General features: G+C 40.8%; 2 protein-coding genes across 3 annotated transcripts; one reads left to right on the top strand and one right to left on the bottom strand.

Moving 5' to 3' along the window:
• Nucleotides 1-622: 622 nt before the first annotated feature.
• On the bottom strand, nucleotides 623-20,553 carry LOC106565817 (transcriptional adapter 3). 2 transcript variants are annotated; one of them, XM_014133380.2, is made up of 10 exons: nucleotides 20,480-20,553; nucleotides 20,320-20,352; nucleotides 19,464-19,697; nucleotides 13,858-14,099; nucleotides 6,444-6,549; nucleotides 6,075-6,207; nucleotides 5,833-5,936; nucleotides 3,929-4,038; nucleotides 1,624-1,815; nucleotides 623-1,331 (listed from the first exon to the last, which is right to left on the bottom strand). In XM_014133380.2, exons 3-10 carry the CDS (start codon nucleotides 19,671-19,673, stop codon nucleotides 1,139-1,141), a joined length of 1,290 nt encoding a protein of 429 aa, XP_013988855.1. In that variant the 5' UTR covers nucleotides 19,674-19,697; nucleotides 20,320-20,352; nucleotides 20,480-20,553; the 3' UTR covers nucleotides 623-1,138. The 2 variants fall into 2 exon arrangements, with proteins under 2 accessions (XP_013988855.1, XP_013988854.1); XM_014133379.2 differs by having other exon boundaries at nucleotides 20,310-20,352.
• A 218-nt stretch (nucleotides 20,554-20,771) lies between these two features.
• On the top strand, nucleotides 20,772-22,949 carry LOC106565815 (actin-related protein 2/3 complex subunit 4). The gene is made up of 6 exons (XM_014133378.2): nucleotides 20,772-20,930; nucleotides 21,293-21,411; nucleotides 21,503-21,614; nucleotides 21,795-21,890; nucleotides 22,082-22,252; nucleotides 22,369-22,949. Exons 1-6 carry the CDS (start codon nucleotides 20,928-20,930, stop codon nucleotides 22,372-22,374), a joined length of 507 nt encoding a protein of 168 aa, XP_013988853.1. The 5' UTR covers nucleotides 20,772-20,927; the 3' UTR covers nucleotides 22,375-22,949.
• Nucleotides 22,950-27,338: the final 4,389 nt, after the last annotated feature.

Below are 27,338 nucleotides of genomic sequence, written 5' to 3' on the forward strand. Positions count from 1 at the left end.
TCAAACATTGTTTCTTTTTCCATACTAGAGAATAGAAATGAACTATATAACGTTAAAAATAAAACAAAATCGACAACAGAACTTGGAAAATGCCAGTGTGCAACAAAACCAGTTATTTGTAAAAAGGAAATGGATTTCAGCCGACATTCTGCACATTTTCTCAACGATGAAACATTTCATCTCAATAGTTCTGTTCCCAAAACTACAAATGTATTATGAACAGAGTGGACAAAGTTTCGTTGACTTCTTTCATCTCAATAGTTCTGTTCCCAAAACTACAAATGTATTATGAACAGAGTGGACAAAGTTTCGTTGACTTCACCCTTTGCTGAAGTTGTACAAAATCGCGTTGTTTAGGAGTGCAAAGGCTAATTTAGTTATCGCACAGGCTCACTTCAGAGTAGGCGTTCCCTAACGGAATATGCAGATGATGTTAGAACAGGCCAATAGGATTTTACTACCTCCTTGCTTGTTCTGCCCACTATGACTCATTTGTTGCCGTTGATAACGACAGGCTGTGGTTTATCTTGGTTTAGCTATTCAAATCTTCGGTTAAACTTTTCCGAACGTAACGTTGCTAGTAGGAAAGTTGAATGGCACGTTACAAACACTCCCTCACAACCCTTTTTCTGATATTTATTTATTCAAAACAGTCATAGTTTGTTTTTCCATACTAGAGAAAATAAATTTACTATATAACGTTACAAATAAAAATTTAAACAAAATTGACAACAGAACTTGGAAAATGCCAGTGGGAAACTATCAGTTATTAGTAAAAAAAAACTAAAATGCCAGCAATGCACATTAAATGATCATAAGCTCTTATGGTGACAATGTTCCAATAGTGAATATGCACTGAAAGTTTAGTTAGCACATCCATGCAAGAACACAGTAATTATCAATACAAAACATGGATACCTCCATTTTCAACATTGAGTGTCAACAACTATGACAATCATGCTACATCATTGCAGGTATCCACTGTATTTCCATTGGGGAGTTTTATAAAAGTAACACAAACACTTATGGCCACTAGAGCATGGAAGCATATGACCAGACACATACAACAGTACATACTCATTGTCAGACTGGAAAACTACCCCTTCCCATCTCATTCCCACCCTAAACTATTGCCCCTCTACCCATCCAGCAGCTTGAGGATGCTGTCCCTCTCCTTCAGTGCTTTCCATGCCTGATCTTTCTCCTTCTTTGTCGGCATTCGTTTTTTCTGCCTAGCAGCCATGATGCGGCGGAAGCCCTCCATGACCTCATTATCCGACACCCGGACCCTCTGCCGCAACTCCTGCTTCCGCATCTCCTCCTTTGCCAGGCTGTGAGGAGGATGGAAAGTTTAGAGTAAAGGATGAATGCTGAGGCTTGTTATGAATAAAAAAAGGTTAAAATTCCCTTAATCTTTGCTCTACATATTGATGGTGGATGAAGTGGAACACAATGAGAACCAACTGGGCCTTCTATAAGTGCAACTTATTATCATCGATGTCAGAACATCCCTCCTTATAGGTCTTGAACTAAGTCATCATACAATCCTTTTCGACCTTAATAAACCTTATTTCTGATGTATATTTTACATTTCTCCACTGTCCTTTTCTCCTGTGCTCTCACCGGAGTAGCTCCTGCTTGCGGGATCTGTTGTGGGCGCTCAGGGCTTTGAGTTCAGCCTGTCTCTTGTGTAGCTCAGCCAGCACCTCATCCTCTGAATCTCCGCCTGCTCCGGGCCGCTCCTCAGAATCCAGAAGCCCCTGAGACATCAGCTCCTCCTTGATCCGCGCTTCTAGGGAGCGTGTGTGAGGAACACTAGGAAAGAGGGAAAGTCAAGAGGAGAGAAATAACTACCGTAATTTCCGGACTATTGAGCGCACCTGAATATAAGCCGCACCCACTGAATTAAAAAATATATATTATTTTGAACATAAATAAGCCGCACATGTCTATAAGCCGCAGGTGCCTACCGGTACATTGAAACAAATTTACACAGGCTTTAACGAAACACGGCTTGTAACAAAAATAAATAGGCTTTAACGAAACACGGCTTGTAACAAAAATAAATAGGCTTTAACGAAACACGGCTTGTAACAAAAAATAAAAAATTAGCAGTAAACAGTAGCCTACCAAGAAAGTCATTGCTCCAGACCAAGCTCCCGTGCAGCAGCTCTATTTCCTTTTCCAACAGCCAGATCAATCGCCTTCAACTTGAAAGCTGCATCATATGCATTTCTCCGTGTCTTTGCCATGATGAGGGTGACAAAATGACTACCGTAATCAGAATGATGGGAAGTTTGAGCGCGCTCGATTTAATCTAAACAGTAAACAAAAAAGGTTTTTGACCTTAACCCATTTGGCAATTTCATTGGTCTAATGAAAGCTTCATGCCGCCAAAAAACTGAGCACGTCACAGAATGTTTGTTTTTTTCTTTTTTTTTTTAAAGCGGGAAAAATCCATATATTAGCTGCGTCATTGTTTAAGCCGCGAGGTTCAAAGCGTGGGAAAAAAGTAGCGGCTTATAGTCCGGAAATTACGGTAGTTAACTGATTAGTGAGTTGCAGAACTTCTGCAGAGTTGCAGAAGAAGTAAGCAGTGATTGGAATACTTCGGTGTAATCTACAAAGCCTTTGTTCAGGGCTTGACATTCAGGTAAACTTGCCAGTGGCACATCGGCCAGTGCAAACTGAAAGCTACTGGCCTGAATGATGTGCAAATCATTTAAATTGTATCTCTAATTTACGGGCTGAGCAAGTAGCCTAGAGCTTATAATGACCTACCCTCCAAACACAAATAATTACATTTTACATAATTATTACTTGACAATATCATATTTACATTGATTGTTTGGAGAGAGAAAATTAAACCTTTGTGCAATCTCAAAAATAGTGTTATTGTTAGCGAGTTGTAGGGCCCTATAAAATCAGTTTTGTATTTAGCTAAATATAGTTCACGGTTTTGTTTTTCCAGGTTTCTGAGTTTCACTCTCAAAAATCACATTTTCTTATAGAGTACCAGTCCATAACAACGCTTAAACCAAATCAAGAGACCATTTTTGAGGTCTGGGAAATATTATATATATATATATATATATATATATATAAAAATTGAAGGGTGTAGTTTACCTTTAAATCAATTGCTCACCTAGCAAGAGACCATTGTGTTTGGCTAGCTGTGTTTTGTACTGTAGCCTACAATCTACAGTCTGGCTACATGATGTGATGGCAGGGTTTGCCAAACAAATGCCCCCCCAAAGGATACAAATCATCATGATATCACGTAGACCTACTTTGCAGTCAACATTTAATTAGGCCGTTTAAAAAAAAAAAAGTATTTAGAAATATTTATTCAAACAGCACACAATGACTGAATTGCATATCGCAAAGATTTAACCAAGACTTCGGACCAAACTTTTTGAATACCTGGTTTGCATACCCATTGTTGCCTTAGAATTTACTTGTAGAGATCATAAGTTGAAACATCTTTCCTAGCTACCCTACCGTTGTCATTTCTGATTCAGAGGGGTTGGGATAAATGCGGAAGACACATTTCAGTTGAAGGCATTCAGGTATGCCTTCAGGTATCCCCCTTCATTTTGTGAGCTGCTGCACCGTGTGCGGCATGTGTTTGATAAATAATCTACATAACGAACTAACATTTTCAGGAATTCATCTGTTTTTTAATTAATTATGTAGCCTAGATTGAAAATAGCATTATTACAATATTTCTTTCACTGGCCCAAGCGGGCCAATGATGTGAATGGTTGACTGGCCCAGGGGGGTTCCAAAACCTCCCCGGGCCAGCGGGTATCCTTGTATGTCGAGCCCTGCTTTATTGCTATTCAGCATTTTCTTTCAGGGTATCTATAGAATGTATCCTACAAGGTTATGAGGGGGTGATGTTACTTTATGGAGGATAGGCCTTTACCTAAAAGCTTTGCCCTGGTTGCGTGGTGATGTCCCAGCCCCATCGTTCCCACCATCCTTCCCTGATATGTCGGGGACTGGAGAATCCTCCATGGGTGATATGATATTCTCCTGCACGAAAAAAAACAACAAGATTAAAGAATTTAAATTCTACAGTTTAATTATAAAGTATTCAAATCAACTAGTTATTTGCAGGGTTAAGTTTTCAAAAGTCATTTAGAATTGTATGCATAGTCAACAATAAAGCCTAAGATACAGTTGAAGTCAGAAGTTAACCTACTTAGGTTGGAGTCATTAAAACTCATTTTTCAACCAATCCACAAATTTCTCGTTAAACTATAGTTTCGGCAAGTCGGTTTGGACATCTACTTTGTGCATGACACAAGTAATTTTTCCAACAGTTGTTTACAATTGTTCACTTATAATTCACTGTATCACAATTCCAGTGGGTCAGAAGTTTACATACACTAAGTTGACTGTGCCTTTAAACAGCTTGGAAAATTCCAGAAAATGATGTCATGGCTTTAGAAGCTTCTGATAGGCAAATTGACATCATTTGAGTCAATTGGAGGTGTACCTGTGGATGTATTTCAAGGCCTACCTTCAAACTCAGTGCCTCTTTGCTTGACATCATGGAAAAATCAAAGAAATCAGACAAGACCTCAGAAAAAAAATTGTAGACCTCCACAAGTCAGGTTCATCCTTGGGAGCAATTTCCAAACAACTGAAGGTACCACGTTCATCTGTACAAACAATAGTACGCAAGTATAAACACCATGGGACCACGCAGCCGTCATACCGCTCAGGAAGGAGACGTGTTCTGACTCCTAGAGATTAATGTACATTGGTGCGAAAAGTGCAAATCAATCCCAGAACAACAGCAAAGGACCTTGTGAAGATGCTGGAGGAAACAGGTACAAAACTATCTATATCCACAGTAAAACTAGTCCTATATCGACATAACCTGAAAGGCCACTGAGCAAGGAAGAAGCCACTGCTCCAAAACTGCCATAAAAAAGCCAGACTACGGTTTGCAACTGCACATGGGGACAAAGATCGTACTTTTTGGAGAATGTCCCCTGGTCTGATGTAACAAAAATAGAACTGTTTGACCATAATGGCCATCGTTATGTTTGGAGGAAAAAGGGGGAGGCTTGCAAGCCGAAGAACACCATCCCAACCGTGAAGCACGGGGGGGCAGCATCATGTTGTGGGGGTGCTTTGCTGCATATGGGACTGGTGCACTTCACAAAATAGATGGCATCATGAGGTAGGAAAACTATATGGATATATTGAAGCAACATCTCAAGACATCAGTCAGGAAGTTAAAGCTTGGTCGCAAATGGGTCTTCCAAATGAACAATGACCCCAAGCATACTTTCAAAGATGTGGCAAAATGGCTTAAGGACAACAAAGTCAAGGTATTAGAGTGGCCATCACAAAGCACTGACCTCAATCCTATAGAAAATGTGTGGGCAGAACTGAAAAAGCGTGTGCGAGCAAGGAGACCTACAAACCTGACTCAGTTACACCAGCTCTGTCAGGAGGAATGGGCCAAAATTCACCCAACTTATTGTGGGAAGCTTGTAGAAGGCTACCCGAAACGTTTGACCCAAGTTAAACAATTTAAAGGCAATGCTACCAAATACTAATTGAGTATATGTAAACTTCTGACCCACTGGGAATGTGATGAAAGAAATAAAAGCTGAAAAAAATAATTCTCTCTACTATTATTCTGACATTTCACATTCTTAAATTAAAGTGGTAAACATTCCCTGTATTTGGTCAGTTAGGACCAAAGACAGGGAATGTTTACTAGGATTAAATGTCAGGAATTGTGAAAAACTGAGTTTAAATGTATTTGGCTAAGGTGTATGTAAACTTCTGACTTCAACTGTATGTGACCTCAACAAGAGCCTGAAGGAGCCTCTGTGTGAGAGGACCGAAGGGACAGCCATCCTCTGGGGGGTCGTGCTGGGACTCTGACTTCTTTAGCAGGGCATCCACATCTGAGAGAATAAAAGCATCCTCATATCAGATAAATACACATGATAATGTCTTTGCTGAATGTAGACAAGACACAATACCCATTTATGAAGGCTCATCCATTCAATATGTCATCATCCCCATCCCTGGTGTGCACTCACCTTTGGCGTCGAGCTCAGATAGTGGTCCCATGAGGCTTTTCTTCTTGTCGTTGGCTCGTGCTCCTTCCCTTTGTTCCTCCAGTAGATCCTCCTGAGCCCATCGCTGAGAGAAGTGTTTCCCCAATGCTGGAATCTTCACAATATAACCAATACAATACTATTAATCTATGTTTTCTCCTTGGGGAAATCTGTAACAGAGGATGTGAGTAACACACCATTCCAAAGCACAACTTATCTGAAGTGTCACAGAATACCTACTATCAGATATGCTAGTAGTGCTTGGGACCTGATAAGCCAGCTACTAATGCAATGAGCATAATATGACATAAAACACAAAAGGGGTATGATTCTGGACATTCAATATTGTACCTTGTAGTATTCAGCCTCATCATCCGGGGGCTTCAATAGTTCTTCCAGAACCCGGATTTCTTCATTTGTGATGTCAGCACAGTATGGCTCTACTGATGCCCAAAATCTGGAAAACATAATACACAGATACACTATACAATCTTGCACCTTGGACAATGAAAAACAAACACATATCCTATTCTCAAACCAGCTTGTGTCTGTAAGTGACCTTAGAGCACTGTTAAGGGTGTCCAGCTACACTGCCCAGAGTGGGTGAAAATGCCTTTTAGTGGTGAAATTTCACTTGTTATATAATATATTTTACCAAGACAAATATGATTATTGATGTTCTGAATTGTTCTGTGGGGTCTTTAACATATCATTAACCTTATATCCAAAAAGTCAGACATTGTAACCTAATACATCCAATAATAAGCACCAAGCTCTGTTGACATACAGTTGAAGTTTACATACACATTAGCCAAAAACATTTGAAGTGTTTTTCACAATTCCTGACATTTAATCCTAGTAAACATTCCTTGTCTTAGGTCAGTTAGGATCACCACTTTATTTTAAGAATGTGAAATGTCAGAATAATAGTAGAGAGAATTATTTATTTCAGCTTTTATTTCTTTCATCACATTCCCAGTGGGTCAGAAGTTTACCTACACTCAATTAGTATTTGGCAGCATTGCCTTTAAATTGTTTAACTTGGGTCAAACGTTTCAGGTAGCTTTCCACAAGCTTCCCACAATAAGTTGGGTGAATTTTGGCCCATTCCTCCCGACAGAGCTGGTGTAACTGAGTCAGGTTTGTAGGCCTCCTTGCTCGCACATGCTTTTTCAGCTCAGCCTACACATTTTCTATAGGATTGAGGTCAGGGCTTTGTGATGGCCACCACAATACCTTGACTTTGTTGTCCTTAAGCCATTTTGCCACAACTTTGGAAGTATGCTTGGGGTCATTGTCCATTTGGAAGACCCATTTGCGACCAAGCTTTAACTTCCTGACTGATGTCTTGAGATGTTGCTTCAATATATCCACAATTTTCCTACCTCATGATGCCATCTATTTTGTGAAGTGCACCAGTCCCTCCTGCAGCAAAGCACCCCCACAACATGATGCTGCCACCCCGTGCTTCACGGTTGGGATGGTGTTTTTCGGCTTGCAAGCCTCCCCCCATTTTCCTCTAAACATAACGATGGTCATTATGGCCAAACAGTTCCATTTTTGTTTCATCAGCCTAGAGGACATTTCTCCAAAAAGTATGATCTTTGTCCCCATGGGCAGTTGCAAACCATTGTCTGGCTTTTTTAAATGGCAGTTTTGGAGCAGTGGCTTCTTCCTTGCTGAGTGGCCTTTCAGGTTGGGTCGATATAGGACTCGTTTTACTATGGATATAGAAACTTTTTTACCTGTTTCCTCCAGCATCTTCACAAGGTCCTTTGCTGTTGTTTTGGGATTGATTTGCACTTTTCACACCAAAGTACATTAATCTCTAGGAGACATAACGCGTCTCCTTCCTGAGCGGTATGACGGCTGCGTGGTCCCATGGTGTTTATACTTGCATACTATTGTTTGTACAGATAAACGTGGTACCCTCAGGCTTTTGAAAATTGCTCCCAAGGATGGACCAGATTTGTGGAGGTCTACAATTTTATTTCTGATGTCTTGATTGATTTCTTTTGATTTTCCCATGATGTCAAGCAAAGAGGCACTGAGTTTGAAGGTAGGCCTTGAAATACATCCACAGGTACACCTCCAATTGACTCAAATGATGTCAATTAGCCTATCAGAAGCTTCTAAAGCCATGACATAATTTTCTGGAATTTTTCAAGCTGTTTAAAAGGCACAGTCAACTTAGTGTATGTAAACTTCTGACCCACTGAAATTGTGATACAGTGAATTATAAGTGAAATAATCTGTCTGTAAACAATTGTTGGAAAAATTACTTGTGTCATGCACAAAGGTGATGTCCGAACCGACTTGCCAAAACTAGTTTTAATAGGAAATTTGTGGGGTGGTTGAAAAACGAGTTCTAATGACTCTAACCTAAGTGTATGTAAACTTCCGACTTCAACTGTAGCGGTGCAGGTTTCTTGAATATTTAACATTTTGTGGTCGTCATCTTCAAAGTTCTTTCCGTGGATCGCAAAAAGAAAAATTAGCATGACCGGAGCTGAATTAAATGTAAAAGGCTTTGAAATAAAAGCTTGGTATGCGCTCAGTTAGGGCTGTGGCAGTCATAACATTTTCTCAGTTGGTGATTGTCATGCAAATAGTTGCAGGTCTAACAGTAATTGACCGTTAATTAAAATAGACACGTTTAGCATCTCCTGGCTTTCACGCATAGCCTACAAGCCACTGATGCAGAACTTTGGAACATTACATTAAAAAAGGTATAATAAATCAATTTAATATAGCACATATTCAATCACAATAAATCCATGATTTATTTTAGACAGGTTTAAACTAACATCATATGAAGAAAATGTAGCCTATTTCAGAAGAACATAATAGCATATTCTGAGTTGGCCTTTTGTTAGGCCCTGATCTGGCTATGCCATATGGCTGTGGGCTACACTAGTTCACTTAGTAGACAAGATTTGCTTAGAATTCAGTGGCATTATTTTATAGTATGAAGAATAACATTGAACATTGATGAATATAATAGATAGGGAGTGCACACATGCGGCTATTCTGTGAGCGGTTAACAAAGAAACAGGTCCTCGTAAACTCAGCAAAAAAAGAAACGTCCTCTCACTGTCAACTGCGTTTATTTTCATCAAACTTAACATGTGTAAATATTTGTATGAACATCGCAAGATTCAACAACTGAGACAAACTGAACAAGTTCCACAGACATGTGACTAACAGAAATGGATTAATGTGTCCCTGAACAAAGTGGGGGGTCAAAATCAAAAGTAACAGTCAGTATCTGGTGTGGCCACCAGCTGCATTAAGTACGGCAGTGCATCTCCTCCTCATGGACTGCACCAGATTTGCCAGTTCTTGCTGTGAGATGTTACCCCACTCTTCCACCAAGGCACCTGCACGTTCCCGGACATTTCTGGGGGGAATGGCTCTAGCCCTCACCCTCCGATCCAACACGTCCCAGAAGTGCTCAATGGGATTGAGATCTGGGCTCTTCGCTGGCCATGGCAGAACACTGACATTCCTGTCTTGCAGGAAATCAGCCATACTGCTCGTTCTATGCGTGGTGGCATTGTCATGCTGGAGGGTCATGTCAGGATGAGCCTGCAGGAAGGGTACCACATGAGGGAGGAGGATGTCTTCCCTGTAACACACAGCATTGAGATTGCCTGCAATGAAAACAAGTTCAGTCTGATGATGCTGTGACACACCGCCCCAGACCATGACGGACACTCCAACTCCAAATCGATCCCGCTCCAGAGTACAGGCCTCGGTGTAACGCTCAGTCCTTCGACAATAAACTTGAATCCGACCATCACCACTGGCGAGACAAAACCATGACTCGTGAGTGAAGAGCACTTTTTGCCAGTCCTGTCTGGTCCAGAGACGGTGGGTTTGGGCCCATAAGCGACGTTGTTGCCGGTGATGTCTCGTGAAGACCTGCCTTACAACAGGCCTACAAGCCCTCAGTCCAGCCTCTCTCAGCCTATTGCGGACAGTCTGAGCACTTGTATTTTTTTAAAAACGTATTTTACCTTTATTTAACTAGACAAGTCAGTTAAGGACACATTCTTAATTTCAATGACAGCATAGTGGGTTAACTGCCTTGTTCAGGGGCAGAACAACAGATTTTTACCTTGTCAGCTCGGGGATTTGATCTTGCAACCTTTCAGTCACTAGTCCAACGCTCTAATCACTAGGCTACCTGCCGCCCCGAGTCTGAGCACTGATGGAGGGATTGTGCGTTCCTGGTGTAACTCAAGCAGTTGTTGTTGCCATCCTGTACCTGTCCCGCAGGTGTGATGTTCGGATGTACCAATCCTGTGCAGATGTTACACGTGGTCTGCCACTGCGAGGACAATCAGCTGTCCGTCCTGTCTCCCTGTTTATTGCCCTGGCCACATCTGCAGTCCTCATGCCTCCTTGCAGCATGCCTAAGGCACGTTCACGCAGAAGAGCAGGGACCCTGGGCATCTTTCTTTTGGTGTTTTTCAGAGTCAGCAGAAAGGCATCTTTAGTGTCCTAAGTTTTCATAACTGTGACCTTAATTGCCTACAGTCTGTAAGCTGTTAGTGTCTTAACGACCATTCCACAGGTGCATGTTCATTAATTGTTTATGGTTCATTGAACAAGCATGGGAAACAGTGTTTAAACCCTTTACAATGAAGATCTGATCTGAGTTTATATGCTTAATTTAGAGTTATTTATGCAACCTTAGTTGTGATTTTTAATACATTCTAAGGCTGCATGAAGAGACTAATGATTGTAAAAAGTTGCATGAAAGGCATGAGCTCTGCTCTGTTTCTTGTGCAGGCTGCACACACTTAATCAGTCTCTCATTGACAATTTGACAAGCACTTGTTAATATTCTCACCCATCAGACTATTCTTAATTTAATCTGGTCTTTACATATAGCCTACTAATATATATGTGTGGAATATTTGTATTTATTTAGAATGGCCCACAAAAAAAACATGTAATCTGTAGCCAGCACCTGAATAGCGAATGGATGTTACATGCATTACGTTTTTAATACGCAAGCATAGGCGGCACGTCCATAAGGCTAGGGGAAGCTTTCCCTAAAGTAAAATGTTGTGAATTGTTTTAAAATCGCATTGCTTACAGTCGTAAGGAAAGGCAGCGTGCACTATTTGGGCAGATTATTGTTGAGTTGCGACTGTCTGTGAAAAGTAGAGAGCCAAGCCAGGCATTTCACAATATTTTAAAATACAATCGCGGGAAAACATAGTTTGGAAAGCAAATGTTTATTGCTGTAAAGAGAAGACAATGAAAAGACTAATCTGTCTATTAGTTAACAAAATTCTCAACTGAATTGAGCGAACAACAGTATAGCCTATCATACTGGTACCAACAGAGAGCATCAGCAATATCCCCTGTGAGTGCGCAGTGTGCATATTCACTATTTATCATTGTTGGGTCAGTGCTACATAAAACAATTCTCTAGTCATTTAAAGTGTAGTAGAATTGCATGAAATGTGTTTATAAAAGGCCACATTTTTCCCATGCAAAGAAAGAAATGTATCTAATATAAAATATAGCCTAGACCTACTCTACACTCAGCTGCATTGAACAGTTAAAAAAATAAAAAAACTGTGATTGAGTTAAATTAGAAGCCTAAATTATAACTATCCAATCTACTCATCACATTACGAATAGTAAGCTATTTTACATAAGTTTGCAAATGCTATGATGCAAGGAAATACGTTTTATTCTAAAGGTGCATTTTTATGGTGAAAATGTGCTATCCCAAACTTGAAACTCACACACCACATATGTATGCCAGGTAAGCTACACTGGTTATAAAGTGGATTAATGTGCTTCATTTTAAGAATTGAGCAATAAATATAGCAGCACGAGAAAGATAGGATCCTCTTAAATAGTGGCTAGTCAAAACTCTTTTCACACGCGACTGGACGTATAAGAACACATTTCACTAGGCTCTGTAGCCTATACTGTTGTGCTCTCCAACTGTGTACCAGGGGTCTTAGACCTACAGGTTACATTTTTTGTTATTTGGCCACTTTAGTTGTGATACAAATCTTATCAAAACGTATAGGCCTATGGGCTAGGCTGTGTGATGTGTGCGACTATGATTTGAAAAAGTCGCCAAAAAAAGGCATGTGCTGTTTCTTGCCTTAGGCTGCACACACTGCATCATTCACAAGTGATACTACTGTCACCAATCAGACTACACTCAATGTAATATTTTCTTTACATAATAATATATGCGTGAAATTAGTTCTGATTTAGAATGGACCATTATCATGCACCCGTCAGAACAGGGGCAGAAAAAAAAGTTATCATTTGCACATAAATAGTGAATGGAGGACGCTTTTCCCTCTGTTCATTTTCATGCCAGACAGGTAGGCTACTCCTGATGTAAAGTGAAGCAATGTGCATAATATTAGGAAAGTTGAGAAATAAATATAGTAGGCCTAGCCTATAGAAAGCTGATGGTATCCTCTTCTTTTTAATAGAGTCCATCAAAACTGTTCTCACGCAATTGCATAGCCTATAGAAATGTTGCGCAACATGAGCTCATGGGCTCTCATGAAGTGTTTGATTTTCGATGACATGTGCATTGATGTCAGAGTGATTAGAGGGACAATAGAGCGGTGAGTACCAGGCCATTAGCGACTGGCAGTTAGCAAGTTTGGTAGGCTACAAATTACCATCAGCGGTATCAGAGAGCAGTTTTGGAGAAGTACCGGTGTGACCTTGGTCTGGTGGTAATGCGCAGTGGTGGAAAAAAATGACCCAATTGTCTTGAGTAAAAGTAAAGATATCTTAATAGAAAACGACTCAAGTAAAAGTGACAGTCACCCAGTAAAACACTACTTGAGTAAAAGTATAAAGGTATTTGGTTTTAAATATACTTAAGTAACAAATATAAAAGTACAAGTATAAATCATTCAACATTCCTTATATTAAGCAAACCAGACGGCACAATTTTCTTGTTTTTATATTTATGGATAGCTAGGAGCACACTCATTTACAAATGAAGAATTTGTGTTTAGTGAGTCCACCAGATAAGAGGCAGTAGGATGAACAGGGATGTTCTCTTGAGTGTGTGAATTGGACCATTTTCCTGTCCTGCTAAGCATTCAAAATGTAACAAATACTTTTGGGTGTCAGGGAGTAAAAAGTATAGAATTTTCTTTAGGAATGTAGTGAAGTAAAAGTTGTCAAAAATATAAATAGTTTAGTACAGATACCCCCAAAAACTACTTAAGTAGTACTTTCAAGTATTTTGACACCACTGATAATACATCACCGTAACAGCCCTGCACTCAGTCCTCTGTTGACATTTCACAGAGATACACTTGTTTTTGTGAGAAATTTGGGAAAAATATCAGTCATTTCGAATTAGTATGAAAAGCGTATACTAAAATATGAAAATACGACATGTCACGTCTCAAAATCAATATCCATCTTAAGAAAGATGACGAGTTCAACAGGAAAGTGAGCCTGTCAGGTAGCCAGTGGCCTTTATTCTTGCACAGAATCCAGCATATCTGACATGATGCAACATTCCTGATTTCTGACCACTTTTTTTCTGGGCTCTATTGATTTAGTCACCCTAATTCTAGCCATCCTACAAGGGTAAACCTCAAATAACATCTGAACAGATTATGACAGACACATGAGGTTTGGACCATTTTCTTAGAAGATTATCTGCACTATTAACATATTATGTTACTCATTGGTCAAAAGATGCGGACACCCTACACTGTTTGAGTGAGATGTGATTGTTACTGACCTGTTGGGGGCATCGTTCTTAGGATTACGGGGAATGTCCTGTGGATCCTCACTTAACTCGTACTCCTGGACTTTGGGCTGTAGATTTTTGGATTTGGGTCGCCCAGGACCAGGCCCGTGACTGCCCTTTCCATCAAGTTTCTGCTTCTTAGGTTTGTGACGTGATGAAGCTGAAAGGTCTGCATCCTTTCCCAGCTTCAGAAAGCGCTTGTCCCCTTTCTTATCCTGCCAGTCTGTGAGGATCTGAGAAAATAGGGACCAGTCACCAACAAAACTTCATTTTCAGAGGATGACACAGCAAGATTTGTAACATCAGGCAAGTATCAGACCACTTGCAGTTTCAGAACCACCATGGCACCAAAATATCTTTCCTGTTCAACATTAGATGGAGGTGTAGCAACAGCAGGTAGAGCAAGGAGGCAAAATAAGATAGATTTATTTTTTAGACGCACATTTTCTCCTTTCCTCCACCCCTGACTGCATGTGCTGCCACAGAAATAGAATGAATAGAACAAGCTTTCCCATTCAAGTCAATGATAGCCGCCAGTCCATCCATTATGCTATCGCGAGTGTACCCATAGGAGAAAAGCAGGAAGCAACAGCAAGAAGTGTACCCATCAATATGTGCTGTGATTTGTTGATTCAACTCAACTGCCATTACAAAAAATACATTCCATTGCGTGAGCTACATTAATTAATATCATTTCATTTGAATGAACACTGTACATTAACATGGAAGTTATTACATCACAATACCAGGCAGCAATTGCGAGTGTACTCATGAGTTTACAAGTCAAATTACCAGGGTTAGAGGTTGCCAACCCATTTTAGTCATTGTTTGCTACAACACACGATTTAAGTCAAGACAGTAAATAGGCCACTCAGGAACAATGTACAAAACATTAGGAGTACCTTCCTAATATTGATTTGCACCCCCTTTTGCCCTCAAAATAGCCTCAATTCATCGGGGAATGGACTCTACAAGGTGTCCAAAGCATTTCACAGGGATACTGGCCTATGTTGACTCCAATGCTTCCCACAGTTGTGTCAAGTTAGCTGGATGCCATTCGGGTGGTGAACCATTCTTGTAACACACGGAAAACTTTTGAGCGTGAAAAACCCAGCAGTGTTGCAAATCTTGACACACTCAAAACGGTGCGCCTGGCACCTACTACCATACCCCGTTCAAAGGCACTTAAATCTTTTGTCTTGGCAATTCACAATCCATGTCTCAATTGTCTCAAGGCTTAAAAATTATTCTTTAAATCTGTCTCCTGCCCTTCATCTACACTGACTGAAATGGATTGAACAGATGACATCAATAAGGGATCATAGCTTTCCCCTGGATTCACCTGGTCAGTCTAAGTCATGGAAAGAACAGGTGTTCGTAATGTTTTGTACACAAAGTGTATTTGGCCTTGTGTTTTAGGTTATTGACCAGCTGAAAGGTGAATTTGCCTCCCAGTGACTGTTAGGAAGCAGACTGAACCAGGTTTTCCTCTAGAATTTTGCCTGTGCTTACTTACACTATATACAAAAGTATGTGGACACCACTTCAAATTAGTGGACTTGGCTGGTTCAGCAACACCTGTTGCTGACAGGTGTATAAAATCAGGCCCACAGCCATGCCATCTCCATAGACAAAAAAAATAAATCGGCAGTAGAACGGCCTTACTGAAGAGCTAAATTACTTTCAACGTGGCACCATCATAGGATGCCACCTTTCCAACAAGTCAGTTCATCAAATTTCTGCCCTGCTAGAGCTGCCCCGATGGCAGATGGCGGTTATGATATCGTTTAGGACCTTGAGCGTGGCTGAGGTACACCCATGATCAGCTCAGAAACCAGATTGCATAGCGGAGAAGGTACGGTGGGATTCGAAATAGTCGGTGATCTGTTTGTTAACTTGGCTTTCGAAGACCTTAGAAAGGCAGGGTAGCATAGATATAGGTCTGTAACAGTTTGGGTCTAGAGTGTCACCCCCTTTGAAGAGGTGGATGACCGCGGCAGCTTTACAATCTTTGGGGATCTTAGACGACTTGAAAGAGGGTGAACAGGCTAGTAATAGGGGTTGCAAACAATTGAGGCAGATAATTTTAGAAAGAGAGGGTCCAGATTGTCTAGCCCAGCTGATTTGTAGGGGTCCAGATTTTGTAACGCTTTCAGAACATCAGTTATCTGAATTTGGGTGAAGGAGAAATGGGGAAGGCTTGGGCAAGTTGCTGTGGGGGGTGCAGGGCTGTTTACCGGGGTAGGGGTAGTCAGGTAGAAAGCATGGCCAGCTGTAGAAAAATGCTTATTGAAATTCTCAATTATCGTGGATTTATCGGTGGTGACAGTGCTTCCTAGCCTCAGTGCAGTGGGCAGCTGGGTGCTCTTATTCTCCATGGACTTTACAGTGTCCCAGAATTTATTGAGTTTGTACTACAGGATGCAAATTTCTGTTTGAAAAAGCTAGCCTTTGCTTTCCTAACTGCCTGTGTATATTGGTTCCTAACTTCCCTGAAAAGTTGCATATAGCGGGGGCTAATCAATGCTAATGCAGTACGCCACAGGATGTTTTCGTGCTGGTCAAGGGCAGTCAGGTCTGGAGTGAACCAAGGGCTATATCTGTTCCTGGTTCTACATTTTTTGAATGGGGCATGCATATTTAAGATGGTGAGGAAAGCACATTTAAAGAATAACCTGGCATCCTCTACTGATGGAATGAGGGAACTATCCTTCTAGGATACCTGGGCCAGGTCGATTAGAAAGGCCTGCTCGCTGAAGTGTTTTAGGGAGCATTTGACAGTGATGAGGGGTGGTCGTTTGACCGCAGACCCATTACGGACGCAATGAGGCAGTGATTGCTGAGGTCCTGGTTGAAGACAGCAGAGGTGTATATAGAGGGCAGGTGGTTAGGATGATATGTATGAGGGTGCCCATGTTTACGGATTTGGAGTTGTACCTGGTAGGTTCCTTGATAATTTGTGTGAGATTGAGGGCATCTAGCTTAGATTGTAGGACGGCCGGGGTGTTTAGCATGTCCCAGTTTAGGTCACCTAACAGTACGAACTCTGAAGATAGGTGGGGGGCAATCAATTCACATTTGGTGTCCAGGGCACAGCTCGGGGCAGAAGGTGGTCTATAACAAGCGGCAACGGTGAGAGACTTGTTTCAGGAAAGGTGGATTTTTAGATGTTGAAGCTCGAATTGTTTGGGTACAGACCTGGATAGTATGACAGAACTCTGCAGGCTAACTCCGCCCCCTTTGGCAGTTCTATCTTGTCGGAAAATGTTATAGTTTCAGGATTTTTGGTGGCCTTACTAAGCCAGGATTCAGACACGGCTAGGACATCTGGGTTGGCAGAGTGTGCTAAAGCAGTGAATAAAACAAACTTAGGGAGGAGGCTTCTAATGTTAACATGCATGAAACCAAGGCTTATAGAGATACACAATCTGGAAAAGGTTACAAAAGCATTGCTAAAGACCTTGGTGTTCATCAATCCACGGTAAGACAAATTGTCTACAAATGGAGAAGATTCAGGACTGTTGCTACTCTTCCTAGGAGTGGGCGTCCTGCGGAGATCACTCCAAGAGCAATCCTGAAAGAGGTGAGAAAGAACCCAAGGGTAACAGCAAAAGACCTCCAGAAAACTCTAGAAACAACGAAAGTCTGTTCATGTGTCCACTATCAGAAAAACATTGAACCGCAACGGTGTTCATGGAAGGACACCACAAAGGAAACCACTGCTGTCTAAAAAAAAACATTGCGGCACGTCTCAAGTTTGCCCAAGACCACCTGGATGTTCCACAACACTTCTGGGAAAATGTGCTGTGAACAGATGAGACAAAAGTTGAACTTTTTGGGAAAAATACATTACGCTATGTGTGGAGGAAAAATGGCACTGCACACCAACACCAAAACCTCATCCCAACTGTGAAGCATGGTAGAGGGAGCATCATGGTTTGGGGCTGCTATGCTGCCTCAGGGCCTGGACGCCTTGCAATCATTGAGGGAACAATGAATTCAAACGTGTATGAATACATTTTACAGGAGAATGTCAGGGCAGCAGTCCATGACCTCAAGCTTAAGAGAGGTTTGTGTGATGCAACAAGACAATGACCCAAAGCACACAAGTAAATCAACTAAAGAATGGCTGAAAAGGAAGAAGATTTGTGTTTTGGAATGGCCAAGTCAGAGTCCTGACCTTAACCCAATTGAGATGCTGTGGCATGACCTGAAGAGGGCTATGCAATCAAGACAACCCAGAAATATTGATGAACTGAAACAGATTTGTAGGGAGGAATGGATCAAAATTCCTCCTCAACGTTGTGCAAGTCTTATAAGCAGCTACAGGAAACGTTTGGTGGAGGTTGTTGCTGCTAAAGGAGGATCTACAAGTTACTAAATTCAAGGGTTCACTTACTTTTTCCAGCCTGCAAAGTGGATATTTACTCAATGTCTTCAATAATAATTTTAAGCGTACAATGGTTTGTGTGTTATTAGTTTAGTCAGATTGTGTTTGTCTATTATTGTGACTTACATGAAGATGAGACCACATTTTATGAGTAATCAATGAACAAAAATCAATGTAATTCCATAGGGCACAAACATTTTTATTGCAACTGTAAGTGTCGGGAGAGAAAAGTTGTGTTCCTCTCTGAAGTAAAACAATATATGGGGCAAGCGAATTAGCCTACCTTCATCTAAATCTGTGTCTGGAATATATGCAGGCAGTAGTAGCCAGCCATGTATTAGGCTATTTATTATTCGTTGATAATTGAATAAGACTAAGTAAATCATCTGCATTTTCATCTGTCAGGGTCATTTACCTTTTAACAATGTGCATGAATGAGTGAAGGTACATAACGATGCGCTCTGAGTGATAGCGCAGTAATGCGCACTTGATGTACAGACTTTACCAACATTTAAAGAGCACTTCCGGGTTTTCAGATTACAAGTATCGAGTGTGATAAAACAACAGATACGATTACGATGAGATCGTCACACCTCTAACTGAGTAGGCCTATGCCATCTTAATTTACCCAGTTTATCAAGAGATTTACCATTCAAATAAAAAGCATTACCGTTATGTTGTTATGTAGTTAGATTGGTAAAAACAAAGTCAAATTTGTTTGATTTTAAAATGTATGCATTATCATACGCCCCTGGGAAATTGTAATCAAAATTGTCAAATGTAATGATATTGAATATGGGCCATCAGCCTCCTTGACCGGTCGTTCTCTAATATTGACCTGTGGTATTGTAATAGTTAGCGTGTGTAAAAGTGTAGTGCATAAGGGAAGTACCAAAACACCTTGATATAGGGGAGGCGCATGCATGCTGATGAGGAAATGTGGCTAGGATGGAAGAAAATACTTTCATAAAACTTGCAAATGTCAAATATAAACCAGGGGGAAAAAACATAGTGTCCAATAAAAATGTAAAAAACACCCCTTCACCCCAGTAAATTTAGAACTGTCCCTTATGACCATTGGTTACATAACCATGGGTTATACAGTAATTGTGCCAGCCCTAGAGGCAACTGAATCATTGGGCAGTCCAATGACCCAAAAGCTACTCAATTACTCAGTGACATTAAATATGTGCCCATTGACTCTTACCTGTCTCTGTTCCTCCAGAGCTCTGAGACGACGGCTGGCAGAGGACAGGAGAGTCTCCAGCTCCAGCTGCAGTGTGTCCAGCTCTTCAATACCGATGCCATCGTCCTCTGAGCGCCCGAGCACTGCAGTGTAGCGGGGGCACACCTTCACATGCTCTACTGGCTTAAAGTCATAGTACTTTAGAGGCGGGCAGTCCTTCAACTCACTCATCTTGATGGTTTGAGTGGGCTATGTCTGTGTGGAGAGGCAGAGATAAAGTGCACCTTTGATCATACAAAAATTTACAGACTCATACATAATCATGAAACCAAGGTGAAGAAGAAAAAAAAAACACACACACACACACACGCCTGGGCCATGCATGCTTTTGTTCCAGCCCAGTACTAATCCACTTCATTCAACTATTAACGGGCTGGTTGAATCAGGGGAGTTAGTACTGCGCTGGAACTAAAATCTGCACATCCTGTGCGGGTCCTCCCAGGACCAGGGTTGATAGCTAGAACGCTCCATCTGTCCCAAAAAAAAGAAACGCTCCTCACATTACTCACTGAACTCCATTAGCCTACTACTACTAACTTCAATACCGGGGAACAACGTTGGTGATTGCCATTGAAGATATCGTGAACATTAGCGCGTTAGCTAGCTAGCTTAGCTAACCAGCTAACGTTAGCTAGCTTTAACAGAGTACCAGTAGTGTCTGCGCTCAACGACCGGTGTTGCTTCCGAAACAAAAGTGACCATTCATAATATCAACCAGAACCCCAAATACAGTTGATAAATTGACAAAATAGTGGCTTAATTGCAAATACACCATGTAAATGGACCAAATGTTGAATATTTACGCACCAATATTTACCTCTGTACCGGCATCCATTATTGATTGAACCATCTGTGGAAGAGAGGGGATAAGAATAATCAGTAAGAGGGTCTTGTGCGTTAACGTACTAGCTATTATTGAGGCAGAAAACAATGAACAGTATTTCTCTAAGTGTTGAATGATTCTCAATTGTTAATACTTTTTTTGAGCAATTCCCATGTGACGAATACAGAACGTCAGTGACCCTCTAAATTGTAGAATGGCATCCCCGACAAATACCAAATTGTATTTGGGGATGTGGATTTATGGTAACGGGAATCAAACGAATATTAGGGATCTAAATGTTTTTGTTTGTTGCTAACTTAAGTGTATTTGTAGGTATACTATTACAATAGTCTGTCATATAGTTATGATTTTTTTAAATGAGCAAATTCACTAAATTATAATTTTCTTTAACTCCCCTAAAAAGTGAGGCCAACAAATGGATGCGTCCAAAGACGTTTTAGATAGAAAAAAGATGGCCGCGGCGACGGTCAAGTCGAAATCCAATGAAAACGCTCTATTCGCTGTGATATGAGATTTGCGGAAGAGCTGTTGGCAGGCGTGGCAAAATAACTTCCGCCTTTAAAACCCACTACAACAGAGAAATGGTGAGTGAGTTGAATCTCAATTTAATCAGAAATACCGATTATATTCTCTGCTTTTAAATTCCCAGGTTGAACCTTAATCTGGTGGTTTGACAGGACGCCCTATGAAAAAAGTATCGATCAAAGCAAGACAGACTAGAAATCTCTGACAACACCACAACACCATAATATGTTTGTAGTAACATGATTGTAGCAAAACCTGTGACCATGGTACTGTCTGTCTAGAGGTCCAGACAGCAGTCTGTCTGAGACGGAAATGTAAAGCCTTAGTAAAAAAAAAAAGTTTCTGGATGATTGTCGTGATAATTGAAATGTAATAGTGATGTTTTCTATCCGTGAGTTAATGGTGGCACTACCTCCCTCAGACAGCGACCCTGCGCCCATACTTGAACGCTGTGCGTGCCACACTGCAGGCCGCCCTCTGTCTGGAGAACTTCTCCTCTCAGGTAGTGGAACGCCACAACAAACCAGAGGTGGAGGTCAGGTGAGTTGTGTGTGAAAAAGTTTCTTTCTTTCTTTCTTTGTCCTCATGATGACATTAGTGTTATTTGTGACACTGTCTTTCCTCATTACAGGAGTAGTAAAGAACTCCTACTACAGCCTGTGGTGATCAGCCGCAATGACAAGGAGAAGGTCCTGATCGAGGGCTCCATCAACTCTGTGCGAGTCAGCATTGCTGTGAAGCAGGTCAGGGAATATGACCTGTCATTTTGCTTTCAATGTTATCCTTCCATTATCTTGATGTTGTGTGTTTGAGGAAATCAAGCCTTTCATATAGATTTGAAAGCTATCGGTTGTAATCAATATGGAAACAAAAAAAGTGTTTCATGCAAATGCTGATTAGTGCACTGTAATTGGCTCCATCAGGCTGATGAGATTGAGAAGATCCTGTGCCACAAGTTCATGCGCTTCATGATGATGAGAGCGGAGAACTTCTTCATTCTCAGGAGGAAACCGGTTGAGGTGATCAATGAAAATCAACTTAGACGTTCATCTTTTAAACTGGGGTTGAAGGAACCAGTGAGATTCATAACAGGAAAGAAAACAGAGGCAGAAATAGAAACAGGAAATTATTCAATTGCTGTTGTTGTACTTGCTAATCTTTTTTTTATTCCTTTTCTCTTCTTCGTCCATCTCTCCATCCTGTCATGTAGGGCTATGACATCAGTTTCCTCATCACCAACTTCCACACGGAGCAGATGTACAAGCACAAGCTGGTGGACTTCGTCATCACCTTCATGGAGGAGATCGACAAGGAGATCAGCGAGATGAAGCTGTCTGTCAATGCCCGTGCCCGTATCGTAGCGGAGGAGTTCCTCAAGAATGTAAGACTGCTATGTGTTAGAAGCAAAACCATCTACATTTTATAGAAATGTGGTCAAATCAGTGGGACTAATGGAACAGTATTATGATGCTTGTCAATGCCTTCCTTTTGTTGCAGTTCTGAGTTGGTGTCCCTCATCCCTCACTGATCACATGACTTGGCCATCACCATGGATCTGTGAGACAGGGCAGGCTCAAGGGTCCGATAGCAGGAAGAGGGTGGAGAAGCGTACTGTAAGTGAACAACCAATCAGCGAGGAATACCATAGAAAAGTGACCAATCCAGTGTGGGTGGGTGTGTGTGGCACCCAACTGCATCTCACAAGTATTTCCCTGTACTCATAAATATTGATGACTGTATATAATGAATTATTTTCTAATTAGAACAAATCTCAAAGCCAAGGCAGGTCCTTAAAAGTATTAACCAGGTTGCTATTCATGATTACTGGGACAATGAGAATGTGTTGTTGCAACTGAAACAGCCTGTGTTGTTTTTATACATTCTGTGTCTTTATGTACTCTTGTTTTTTGTAACAACAAAGAAAATGTAACCTCAAAATGTAACGATCATCACGAAGATACATTTAAAAAATATGTATGTTTACATTTTATTACAAGACATCACAGATTTATTGAACTGTCCTAAAATAAACCATGTTTGAAATGATCACCAATAAAACTCATGAGAGCTTGTTTGTAGTTCTGAGTAATGGTGATCGTGTGTCCCATCCATGCTCTTCGTTTGGCCACATCCTCATTCTTGAGGTTGAGTGTGTGTATACCATTAGATATGTACACTGAGTATACAAAACATTAGGAATACCTGCTCTTTCCATGACAGACTGACCAGGTGAAGGCTATGATCCCTTATTGATGTCACTTGTTAAATCCACTTCAGTCGGTGTAGATGAAGGGGAGGAGACAGGTTAAAGAAGGATTTTTAAATCTTGAGACAATTGAGACATGGATTGTGTATATGTGCCATTCAGAGGGTGTGCCTTTGAACAGGATATGGTAGTAGCAGGGGACAGTCGCACCAGTTTGAGTGTCAAGAACTGCAATGCTTCTAGGTTTTTCCTGTGTGTATCAAGAATGGTCCACCACCCAAAGGACATCCAGCCAACTTGACACAACTGTGGGAAGCATTGGAGCCAACATGGGCATGCGTCCATGTGGAATGCTTACGACACCTTGTAGAGTCCATGCCCTGATGAATTGAGGCCGTTCTGAGGGCGAAAGGGGGTGCAACTCAATATTAGTGTTCATAATGTTCTGTACACTCGGGGCACTTTAATTTCAAATTCTATTTCTGTGGCACTAGCTGTGTTGGTTGGGACTCAAGTCTCTACTAAGATCAGCTGTTTCTCTTCAGTTTGTGTAGAGTAAGGTTCACTGTATTATTTCAGGTGTGAGAAAGGAGAAGTGAATGTGTTGCTGGTTCTAAAATGAGCGAGTCAGATCTTGCATGTTTCCTGATTAGAGTTTGGGCCTCTAGTGCTGAGCTGGGGGGAAGGTAGCTGAGCGTTGGGCAAGTAACCGAAAGGTTAGAATCCCTGAGCGACTATGTGAAAAATCTGATGTGCCGTTAAGCAAGACACTTAACCCTAATTGCTCCTGTAAGTCGCTCTGAATAAGAGTCTCTGCTAAATGACTAAAATGTAACTAAAACAGACTGGTTGTAGTATTTATTTTGTTGAAGATTTCCCTCTGTTCGTAAGCCTTAAGCTGCAAACACATTTCATTATGACCAATTATTATCTTCAAATATTATTTTCATAACACTGAGTTCCAGCACATTCATTCAACACTGGTGCTTTTTGGTAATGTGTATGCAGTTATGTGCTTGGCTGATTTTGAGAAAATCCAACTGTTAGGTAATCTGTAATAGAGGAACTATGTTCGATGAATCTAAGGCAGCTGTATAAAAACACATCTTTATTGAAGATTTTGAAAAATCACAGGAAAAACATTTAGAAAAACACAGGAAAAATGATCAAACATTTGGATTCAATAGCAGCCAACATAAGCACCAACAATTGAATATGCCCACATATTTGCATATGCTGATGGTGTAGCCATCACATATGTATAATTGCACATCTCAAAATACTTTTTAATATAAAACATTGACATGAAGAACAATAGTGACACTTCTGAGGTTCAAAATGGACAAGTGAATCACAAAATCAATACTTTGAGGGGCTTCATACTTTACAAAAATAAGTTGCTGTCCATTTCTCTCCTAGACAAGACAACACTGTAAGCTATATATAAAGCCTTAACACACATAAACCAAACAACTAACAAGGACTTACGGCTCTTCCTACCATGAGAATGGAGCAGCAAAAGGAAATTCCCTGAAAGCATACCCCAAAACCCTAGAATGCAAGCAGAACTGTTCATTTAATTCCCATTTCTGTTTGGACCTCTAAACCATTGGTCTGAATGTGCTGTAGACTGACTGAGATACCTACGGAGGAGTAATACGGACAACTGATACAATTCTACAGGCCAATTCAGGATGCTTACAGAAAAGCCAAAAGGCTCTGGATCCTTCAGTTCACATTTTTTCTGAACATAGACACCAAAACAGGACAAGGATGTGCTCAGAGGGAGATGGGGCCGAAAAACAACCTGGTCTCAGAGCAAAACGTGTTATATTTTACTAAAAATCCTTGCCACTCCATACACTATATATACAAAAGTATGTGAACACCCCTTCAAATTAGTGGATTCGGCTATTTCAGCCACACCCGTTGCTGACAGGTGTATATAATCGAGCACACAGCCACCCAATCTCCATAGACAAACATTGACAGTAAAATAGCCTTACTGAAGAGCTCAATGACTTTCAACGTGATACCACCTTTCCAACAAGTCAGTTTGTAAAATGTCTGCCATGCTAGAGCTGCCCGGTCAACTGTAAGTGCTATTATTGTGAAGTGGAAACGTCTAGGAGCAACAACAGCTTAGCTGCGAAGTGGTAGGCCACACAAGCTCACAGAACAGGAACACCGAGTGCTAAAGTGCGTAAAAGTCATCTGTCCTCGGTTGCAACACTCACTACCAAGTTCCAAACTGCCTCTGGAAGCAACGTCAGCACAATAACTGTTCGTTGGGAGCTTCATGAAATGGGTTTCCATGGCCGAGCAGCTGCACACAAACCTAAGATCACCATGCGCAATGCCAAGCGTCGTCTGGAGTGCTGTAAAGCTTGCCACAATTGGACTCTGGAGCAGTGGAAACACGTTCTCTGGAGTGATGAATTACACTTCACCATCTGGCAGTCCGGCGGACAAATCTGGGTTTGGCGGATGCCAGGAGAACGCTACCTGCTCGAATGCATAGTGTCATCTGTAAAGTTTGGTGGAGGAGGAATAAAGGTCTGGGTCCCTTAGTTCCAGTGAAGGGAAATCTTAATGCTACAGCATACAATGACATTTTAGACAATTCTGTGCTTCCAACTTTCTGGCAACTGTTTGGGGAAGGCCCTTTGCTGTTTCAGCATGACAATGCCCCTGTGCACAAAGCGAAGAGTGGAGGCTGTTATAGCCGCAAAGGGGGGGGATTCCATATCAATGCCAATGATTTTGTAATGAGATGTTCGACGAGTAGGTGTCCAAATGTAGTGTATGTTACTTAAAGTTAGGTTACATTACATTGGCCTACAAATGTAATATCGATCGTACAATATAATATGAATTGTAGGACGTATAGTATCCTACGTCTTGATCGTTTAGTATGATATATTGCATTCGACTGCTTTAGAAGGATATGCTACGTTAGACTGCTTTAGTATGATATGCTACGTTCCACTGCTTTAGTATAATATATTACATTTGACTGCTTTAGTATATGATATGCTCCGTTAGGTTAGGGGTTAAGGTTAGGAGTTAGATTAAAGGGTTATGGTTAGGGGAAGGGTTAGCTAACATGCTAAGTAGTTGCAAAGTTGCTTAAAAAGTACAGTGCCTTCAGAAAATATTCATACCCCTTGACTTATTCCACATTTTGTTGTGTTACAACCTGAATTTAAATTGATTAAATCGTTTTTTTCCGCTCACCCATCTTCACACAAAACCCCATAATGACAAAATAAAAACATGTTTTTAGAAACTTTTGCAAATTTATTGAAAATGAAATACAGAAATCTCTCATTTACATTAGTATTCACACCCCTGAGTCAATACATGTTAGAATAAGATTTGGTGAGATTACAGCTGTGTTTTTCTGGGTAAATCTCTCAAGAGCCTTGCACACCTGGATTAATCAATATTTGCACATTATCATTTTTTTAATTCTTCAAGCTCTGTCAAGTTGGTTGTTGATCATTACTAGACTGACATTTTTAAGTCTTCTGTCTTTAAGACAGAACTGTAACTAGGCCATTCAGGAACATTCAATGTCGTCTTTGTAAGCAACTCCAGTGTATATTTGGCCTTGTGTTTTAGGTTATTGTCCTGCTGAAAGGTGAATTTTTCTGTTGGGAAGCAGACTGAACCAGATTTTTCTCTAAGGATTTTGCCCGTGCTTAGCTGTATTTGTTTCTTTTATCCTAAAACAACTCCCTAGTCCTTGCCGATGACAAGGATACTCATAACATGATGTAGCCAACACCATGCTTGAAAATGAGTGGTACTCAGTGATGTATGGATGTTGAATTTGCCCCCAAACATGACGCTTTGTATTCAGGACATGAAGTTCATTTATTTGCAATTTTACTTTAATGCCTTATTGCAAACAGGATGCATGTATATTTTTATTCTTTACAGGCTTCCTTCTGTTCACGCTGTCATTTAGGTTAGTATTGTGGAGTAACTACAATGTCGTTGATCCATCCTCAGTTTTTCCCTATCACAGCCATTAAAAACTAACTATTTTAAAGTCACCATTGGCCTCATGGTGAAATCCCTGAGCGGTTTTCTTCCTCTCCGGCAACGGAGTTCGGTAGGATGCCTGTATCTTTGAAGTGACTGGGTGTATTGATAAACCATCCAAAGTGTAATTCATAACTTTGCTTTGCTCAAAGGGATATTCAATGTCCGCTTTAATTATTATAATTTTTTTTACCAATGTACCAATAGGTGC

The sequence above is a fragment of the Salmo salar genome, chromosome ssa12, assembly GCF_905237065.1.
Source record: "Salmo salar chromosome ssa12, Ssal_v3.1, whole genome shotgun sequence".
Lineage (NCBI taxonomy): Eukaryota > Metazoa > Chordata > Actinopteri > Salmoniformes > Salmonidae > Salmo > Salmo salar.